This window comes from Gasterosteus aculeatus, chromosome 1 (assembly GCF_964276395.1).
Source record: "Gasterosteus aculeatus chromosome 1, fGasAcu3.hap1.1, whole genome shotgun sequence".
NCBI classification, from domain to species: Eukaryota; Metazoa; Chordata; class Actinopteri; order Perciformes; family Gasterosteidae; genus Gasterosteus; species Gasterosteus aculeatus.
In genome coordinates, this window is record NC_135688.1 from 10,060,293 (window position 1) to 10,069,670 (window position 9,378).

At 46.3% G+C, this 9,378-nt stretch overlaps 1 protein-coding gene across 1 annotated transcript; it reads right to left on the bottom strand.

The window, feature by feature from the left end:
• Positions 1–142: 142 nt before the first annotated feature.
• slc1a5 (solute carrier family 1 member 5) lies at positions 143–8,237 on the bottom strand. The gene is made up of 8 exons (XM_078104843.1): positions 7,094–8,237; positions 3,805–3,847; positions 3,619–3,687; positions 3,347–3,513; positions 2,979–3,212; positions 2,687–2,881; positions 2,433–2,567; positions 143–2,251 (listed from the first exon to the last, which is right to left on the bottom strand). Exons 1-8 carry the CDS (start codon positions 7,618–7,620, stop codon positions 2,047–2,049), a joined length of 1,575 nt encoding a protein of 524 aa, XP_077960969.1. The 5' UTR covers positions 7,621–8,237; the 3' UTR covers positions 143–2,046.
• Positions 8,238–9,378: the final 1,141 nt, after the last annotated feature.

Sequence of the window (9,378 nt, forward strand, 5' to 3'; positions counted from 1 at the left end):
CTCACAATCCTCCCTTTGCCTTTTAATAGGATAAGGATCCACAGCGCTGAGAGACGGCACAGCATCACAAGCAAGTTGCCATCCGGCTTGCAGCAAGTCACTGTGAAACGGTTAGAACAACGATGCCCACAGATAAAGCCAATTTATTAAAAAAACGCCTTTATTGCTTAAACGCCCAAGGAGAGTAAATTCAGACTAACCGGGCAAGTTTTTAAAAAAAGTAGCCCAACTGCAATATCGATCGCTAACATGTGCAAATATACAACACATCCTTTGCACAAAAAATAAAGACAAACATACAGCGTAAATTTTCAGAGGATGATTACATTTTCACTTCCTTAAAAAAAAAAAAAAAAAAAGCAAGCGATGGTCAACAATGTCCTATGACATACATGTAGAAAGGATGACTCAGTTCTACAATGATTTCATAGATGTTGATCATGGAAATAACTACTAAACCAGTTCCATGTACATCTTTTAAGAGTTGGTTTTAGTTTAAAACAACAACATTATGAGCACAAAAGCAGTTGATTTGATACACCTTTAAACTGTTAGATAAACATTCAATAGTGTAACTGGCTAAACATACATAACATGTGTTGCATATACAGTACCAGACAAATATGGACACACTTTCTCATTTAAGAAAGTGTCAATTTTTGACTCCATCTACGGTAGTCAACACAACTCATACCATCAACCGCACACTAAAAAGCCGTACACATCTCAGGTTTCTCTAACGGACCTCTGCAAGCTGCAAGAGGGAATTTTAAGAGTCACTAAATAGAAGCGACTTATACACAAATCTAGACGCGGACTCAATAAAAAAAATAAAATAAAAATAAAAAGCCCTTCACCAACGAGCTATTACAAGAAACATTGAAGATCGCAAAAACAAAAGAAAAAAAGTGGAGCTACTAACAAGTCCAAAAATTGTCTTAGGATTTTGATTATCAAAATAAATATGAATTTAACAAATAATGATTTGAGGCATCACCAGCTTACAATAGGAGGCCTACAACCCAAAACTAAAATGTCTCGCCCATCACACCCAGATAAAAAGTTGTAAGTCGAGACATTCAATTAAATCCTTTGGGCATCAACAGTCAAAATGGGTCATCAGTCCACTGGTGATATTCTGTCAACTTTGAGGCGTTCTCGTACTGAATGACTCCTACTTCTTAGACCTCACATGAAGTCACTCATATTTTAAAATATCAAACAAAAGCGCAACAGCTTGAGTAAAAGGTATGACACACACACACACACACACACACACACACACGCACACGCACACGCACGCACGTCATTCAAGGTTAGCTGGAGTTTCAACAATCTCCTGCCTTTTTGTGGAGTCTGCGTGATTTTTGGTCTCGCGGGTATTGAGGACAGTCTTAAGCCGTTGTTGAACCTGAGGTTACATTGCCTTTGATTGCATTGATGTCCATTAGAAAAGGCGGAAAGGCTCTGAGGTTCATCGAGTAGCCCAGCGTGTTGACCCATTCGTGTCATTAAGAAAAAAATCCATTATTTAGCTTTGGGCAGTTACAAAAAAATATTGTGCCTTTTGTTACACAGATATTGTAAGCTATTTATATGCAGTATTGACTACAATCAATGTCCCTTATGACAAAATTCAGTTTAAATATGTGGGTACTATCTGCATGAAAGTGGCCATAATAATATATAATAAAATAACTCATGTTCACATACAAAGTATTAAGACCAAACATTCCACAACATCCTGTAGAAGAACATTGAAATAAAAAAAAAGAAAAAGTCCAGATGGAGAATATAAAAACGGTCTTTGTAACATGGGCTGGGCGCAGCGAGCTGTGTGGTCCTCGCCAACATCTCAAGTCAGACATTGTCACGTGTTGCACCAGAAAAGTGGACAAAGTGGTAAATATCAGTTTACAAAATTGGTGCCTGGGGAGTCAATAGGTAACAAATGTAGAAAGAAAAAGAACGTTTTGGTTTTGCAGGGATGTATAAAATATGTCAAGAGCGTCATTCACGGTGCCAGCAGCTGGATCACGTGAGCGACTACGCGTCACCTCCTGCGCCGTCCTTGTGCCGCTTCTCAATGAGCGGCGAGTGCTCGGGGGCCGCCGCCGACGGATTTCCCTCCATCCGGACTTCGCTCAGCTCTACTGCCTCCTCTTGCTTGGACCCGCGGTCCACAAAGTGCTGCAGGAGGCCCGCCCCGAAGGCGTCGCCCTCCACATTCAGCACTGTGCATGTGCGGTCGCTAAAAAGAAGAAGAATAAGACAGAAAGGATGACGGGCGAGACAAATATTATCGGCTCAAGACAACAATCCCATCAGGAGGCAAAGTGCACTTGGATTATACGAGGCGGAGTACGTCACATCGGCTCCTTGGCTACAGCGCTCCGTCAACACGGAATACAGTAAAAGGGCGCTGCACTCACACAAGCCAGTCGACAGCCAGGATGAGCGAGATGTCGTTGGTGGGCAGTCCCACTGCCTCCAGGATGATGGCTAAGGTCAACACGCCACCAGCAGGTATGCCAGCCGCGCCAACACTTGATGCTGTAGCTGTCACGCTAACACACAGGGAGGGGGATGACGGCGGTTAGACACCCGTTAAGTGTACAACTCGACATAGTATCCAACTCGACATAGTATCCAGCCGGGTAAACCGCGGGACGGCTTCGGGACTCACAGGATGGTAATGACTTGGATGAAGTTAAGGGACGTTTCGTTCAGCTGCGCGATGAACACGGCTGCCACACACTGGAAGAGCGCGGCTCCGTCCATGTTGACGGTGGCGCCGATGGGCAGGATGAAGCGGCTGATGTGCTTGGACACGCCGTTGTTCTCCTCCACGCACTTCATCATCAGGGGCAGAGTGGCAGAGCTGAGGAACAACGGACGCGTGAGCGCACAAAAAAGGCATCTGCACGCAGACGATGGTGCACGTTTTTTTTGTAGAGTCACAGCAGGGATATTATTACCTGGAGCTCGTTCCGAAGGCCGTTGCCAGAGCTGTAAATATGCCCCAGAGGAAGGTGTACGGGTTCTTCCTCGTTATGACGAAGTAGATGGCGGGCAGCACGAGAAGGCCGTGGATGGCGTGACCGATGACACAGCAGGCGATGTATTTTCCCAGGCTCGCAAATAGGTTGCCAACATCCTCCATTTCCACTATCTTGCCGGCAACAAGGAACATGATCCCAACGGGGGCGTACCTGTGGAGAGGAGGGACGCCGTTAGAGAACTCCGGTCCTGGAGCGCGGCACAAAGAGAAAGCCACACGGTACGTAACCCGGAGCTCCACGGGGATTTCAAATCCAATCCCTCCCAACACGCAGGGTTTCCTCACCACATGATCCAGGAGACCAGCACCATGGTGGCCTCGTTAAAGGAGTTGAAGAACTTAATGAGCAGCTCTCCTTCCTCGCCCAGCTTCCTCAAAGCCACGCCGAACACGATGGCAAACACCACCAGGCCGAGAATGTTCATGCCGTCCTGGTCGGTTCCAAAGGGCACCTGGAGGCACAGGGGAAGCGCCGTCAGGACGCAAGAAGTCGCACCAGCAACCCTTGTGGAGACGCGTTCATTTAGTGTGGACGACTAGAACGTGCGTCCGCTCACCTTCTCCACGGCGACGGTGAGGTTTCCGTCCGTGCCGTTTTTGGTAACCAGCTTGTAGCTGGTCGCGTACTGGTTGGGGAAGAAAGTTTTTTTTTGTTCCAGTGAGTTTACGACACGCATGTAATCTAATGTATTTAGTCGCATCATTTTAAAATCAGAATTATAAAATCAGAGTGCAGTACTTACTGATCGAAAGGCAGCAGACACCAGGTTGGAGGGAAAGATGTTTCTGTGTGGAGGAAATTAAAGAAAGATTAACAATGCGGTGAACTCCTGTGGTGGTCAGTGTGCGCTGATGCTTTGGAGAAGTGCAATGAAGAACATGAGGCAATGACCCGCAGAGCAATTATAGAAATTATGTTATTTTTCCGCTCATACAACAACAAAAAAGTCATGTATTATTTATACAAAAAGGACACATCTTTCAATAACTTTAAAACAAAAACCTAGCTTGTTTAGCTTAGAACCAATTGGGATGAAGTATACAATGTTCATTATCAACTATCGAGCTTCATGCGATTTTATAGCCACACTTTTAAACACGAGTCTCTGCTTCTCTGGACATCAGCGATAGTTCAAACAGATGGAATCACAAGATCGATCATGTGGAAATAGCCGAAAGTACTTAACCAATAATCCCAGTCTTATCCCCTCTTGCTAAATGCTGGTGTGTCGTTACTTCTCTGCTAACAAGCACACGCATTGGTACTTAGTTCCCACAGTAGATTAGATCTGTGAAGAACTCCTAAACCCACCTCGGCCTGATACGACTATTTGTAAAGGTTTTGTAGTAATAAGGCATCAACTTCACAGGCTATTTTGAACATACAATTGACATTGAACCATGGTAAATAAGAATAAAACATCATGTGACAGCGCTGTCTAGCAAATAGTAAAACTTTATTTGGATATTCAAATGGCGTCGCGTTGCTAAAAATTCCATTCAACCGTCTGACGCAGATAAAGAAGCGCTTGTTGTCATTGAGCGCTGTTCATTGTGATAGAAGTGTACGGATCTATGCGGGAGCCCGTTCAAACTACATCCTGTGCCGAGCCATGAAGTTCACAATATCATTTCTCATAAATAATGCAGAGCTGAAAGCTTAATGGACCTACTTTTCCTCCCTTGTTATTTGATGGTCTACTTCATATCCAATACAGGCAAAAAACAAAAAAAAAAGTTTTCTTGGAAGACAATATTTACGGTCAATCATCAGCACTGAACATACTGTCAGACGCTGCTGTTAGGTGGGGACGCTTGTTTACCGGAAGGCTGACTAATGAACTAATACTAAGTTTGTTCCACCAGGATCTGCCAACTTTATGATCCATGATTCACGATCCTCCTCCTCCAAAGAGACTCACACGGTCTTTCGTGTGTGAAATCTCATTTATAATGTATTTTAGATGCATCTGAGAATACTCAACCAAACCATGTAGTAAATGTGCTGGGGAAGGTAAACATCTAGAGAAATACATCGTGTTACGCCTGAAGTATTCAACGTCATCTCTTCCTTGTAGCTCAAAAAATAAGACATTAGCAGTCACCTACGGGGACACCAAACAAAAAGGAAGGCAAGAGGATGTCAATACGGCTCTGAAGGAGTAGCTAAACTGATTAGGATCCGCTCTAATGAGAGCCACAGGTTTTGTCCTCGGACCCATCACGGCGATGTGTAAACGTGTGCGTTGGTTCCTTGTGTCCTGCACGAGAGGAGCATTACTGACTTGTCTTTATGTTCTTCAAAACTGCAGTCTGGTACAATGAACTAGAAATACAAGAAGTAATACAGGACAAAAGTGCAGCCAATAGGTTGCGTTTAGGAGCTAATAAGTGGAGTGGACCGCTGCACTGGTTTTAGTGAGGAGAGAAGGAGCAGTAAAGGAGCAGAGAGCCAAAGAAAATATTAAATAACCAATCGGTCCAGACCAGAACCGGTTATGTAAGGGAAACAATGTTAATCCGTAAATGGTTACGTCTTGCCCTGTTACTCTTTTATGTGAAAAGGCCGGGTCACACTGCCGGAGGAGGGAGGCTCACAGTTTGTGTTTCTATTAATACACAATTCACGCATTGCATGTCATTTAGCTGACTCTTCTATGCAAAGAGACTTTCAATGTATGAATGTATCCCTATGGTTGAATGCACTTACTGTAAGTCGCTTTGGATAAACGCGTCAGCGAAATGACGTAATGAATGTAACTTAATGTAACGTAACAGGTTTCAACCAGAAGGATGCAAACCCAGAAAGCGCCACGGAGCGCTTAAACTGACGACGACTCACACAGTTGAGCCCAGAGTGTATAAAGGTTTAGACAAACAGTGACTTAATGTTAAAGGCGAAACATCTAGGTTAGTTCATGTCCCTCACTAAAATAAAACACACACATCAATAATGGAGTTTTTTTAGCAAGTTTGCACTTAACAGGAGCCACTTAAAAGAACATGAGACGGACCTTTGGGGCCGAGCTCACACGACCGTGTGTGGCAGCGTGTTTACTAAAGGTTGTGGTTCAATGCACTTTAACTGGAGAGTAAACTAATCTAATGAATAAATGTTGACTCAGATAAGTGAGCCCCCCCTCCCCTCTATCCATTATGGTGTAAAACAGAACAATAGAAACGCCTCGAACTCGTAACATGTTTCACTGGAAATTCAATAGATGACGAGGATGTGTCGGAAGATGTTGACGCCTCAGTATTTCCTAACAGGACAGCCAGGACCCCCCCCCCACTCAATGCAACGCAATGCTTCCTTCCTTTGGTTCTCTGGAGAGGTGACACATGTCCCATGATTGTGACGCATGGGGGGGGCACGGGGCACATAATTGTGAGCCAGTGTCCTAAATAGACGCGTTTAGAGCAGCGAGGCGTGGAATAGATACACTCAGTTTTCAAAAGGGACAAATAAAGAAAGAGGGGGGAGGTGTGTGTGTGAGGGGGGGCATAACATGTGAGACTGGTGAGCAAAGGTCACTGACCCGTCCAGGGCCGAGACGTTGAGACAACATGTGTCTCTGCCACGTGTGTCTGTCAGCCAAGTAACAGCGGCGCTGTGCGTGCAGACTTTTTATTATAACACGGGGGGGGGGGGGGGGGAGAGACACCCGGCGCACAGCCCGCACGAGGGGGTGGTTGGGGCGCTTCAACAACACGTGGAGTTAAGTCCCACCACGTGGCCCCCTCACTACAAAGATAGACCGTGAAACACAGCCGGTGCTCCTGGGAACAGCGCCGTACACAGTCAGTGGAGGAAGGCGCCGTTCAGCTGATGCAACTGCGGGTTGTCGTTACAGCGCCAGCAGCTTACCTATGCGGGGGGGGGGGGACTTACTCAGCCATACGCCAAAAGTGTGTCTCGGGGTTTATTGCTGCCCTTTAGAATAATACCGAGCCTTAATTAAAACGTGTACACGACCACAGGCTAGTTACGTCACCATTAAACACTACGAAGACCGGGTGGCGCGCGCTCACCTGACCAAATCCAAGAAGGAGTCGATCACTTCTTTGGCGACGGGCACGTCGCCATCCAGGCCCTGCACCCTGGGCTTGGACACGGAGCCCGACCCCGGGGCCAAGATGAACGCCATCACCACCCCGATGGACGAGGCGATTAAGGTGGTGACCAGGAAGAAGAGCATGGCCCAGCCGCCCAGTTTACCCAGGGCTTTGGGGTCGATGCTGGCGGAGCCGGACACCAGGCTGCACACGACCAGCGGGATGATGATCATCTTCAGCAGCCGGATGAGCAGCTCCCCGGGGAAGCCCACGTAGATCACCTGGGTCCGGGTCAGCGCGGCGTGGCGCACGCCGAGTCCGATGAAAACGCCGACGATGACGCCGGCCACGGTGAGGATGACCAGCAGGTTGGCCATGACGATCCTCTTCACGCGCTGGGACAGCGGGCCCCGGTCGCCCCGGTCGGGGCTCCTCGTTCCGTTGGCCAGGGGCTCGTCGAGGTGCGTCTCCCCGTTCGAAAGCTTCCGTTGCTCGATGCCCATCTTCTCGGCCAATAGTGCGTCAAATATATATATTAAAAAAGATAAATATTTATCTAAAGAGCGCGAGCGTGGGACCCAAACTGTTGTTAAAGTGGTGGGAGCAACTTTTGACGCTGCTGCGCGACGCGGTTTACTTCTCTCTCTCTATCACACACACACACACACGCGCGCGCGAAGCTCGCTGGTTCGTCAGCTCCTACTTATCCGGGAAGGCAATCTGCCCCCCCCCCCTCCTGTTACGTAGGCTGCCCCGCTGTGACGTAAGCTGGGCGGGGTCAAATTTTTGGCAGTTGTCATACGTACAGGTTGCAATTTCATCCTGACGAGGATATGCAAAGGCTACGGGTGCGGCTCTTGTGATTCGTTGTGTTAGTATTGTATCTGATTGTTAGTATTGTAACCACGCATCCTTTGGGGGAAGGGGGGGTCGTGTCCCCCCAATATTGAGAGAATACCAATCTGTCCCCCCAATACACAGCAGGAAATATGTCAAATATATGCTTGTTTTCTTTATTATGAACCGTTTGTTAAGCGTGTGTTTGTGTGTCTAATATAATCTTAAAAATCTAATCTTTGATAATCTATAAAATCTAATTTTATAATAAATAATATTTTTTCTGACATGTTGTCTCATCACTGCAATTATTTCTGGTGACAATTACTGCATGTCATTTAAAAATACAATTTTAATTGTCACGTTTTTAAAATGTAACATTACATTTTTAGCACAAATGAATAACGCTTTATGAAATTCCGTTTAATGAGGGTTTCATTGAAGCACAAGGCACTTTTATGCTTTGCCTTGATGTTCTGGACTAAATTGGTGATAGAATAGAATGAATGTACTGCAATTTGAGACATTTCAGACAAAAAGGCTGTCAGTATGTGTCCTTATGTACCCCAATCAGTTGGCTGCAGAAGAACACAACCCACGGCTGCGTTCTTTCCCCTCTGCTCTTCTCCCTGTACACCAACAGCTGCACCTCCAGTCACCAGTCCGTCAAGCTCCTGAAGTTTGCGGATGACACCACCCTCATTGGACTGATCTCTGGTGGGGACGAGTCCGCCTACAGGTGGGAGTCTGACCATCTGGTGTCGTGGTGCAGCCAGAACAACCTGGAGCTCAACGCTCTAAAGACAGTGGAGATGGTTGTGGATTTCCGGAGGAACAGAGCCCCACCCTCCCCCATCACTCTGTGTGACTCCCCCGTCACTATTGTGGATTCCTTCCCTTTCCTGGGCTCCATCATCACCCAGGACCTCAAGTGGGAGCTGAACATCAGCTGAGGGCTCAGCAGAGATTTTTCTTCCTGAGGCAGCTGAAGAAATTCAACCTGCCAAAAAAGATGATGGTCCACTTTTACACGGCCATCATCGAGTCCATCCTCTGCTCCTCCATCACCGCCACACGAACAGTTTCTTCCCGTCGGCAGTCGGGCTCATCAACAGAGCCCGGTCCCCCACTGTCTGACTCTGATATTCCACCGGTCACTTTCTTTCATACTGCACATGTCACTTTACTGTCATTTTTCGCTCGTCACTTTGTCTCTTGTTCGCTAGTGCACTTTATTTTTAAATATTTTTAATTTTTAACTTTAACTTTATTCTCTTGTTTTTTACTAACCCATAGCCTTATTCTAACCCATAGCATTAGCATTTGATTTTACTTTATTAGTTGTGCACTGCTGTCTTGTTGTCTATTGTTACACCGTCTACTGTCACGCACCAACCGCCAAGTCAAATTCCTTGTATGTCTGA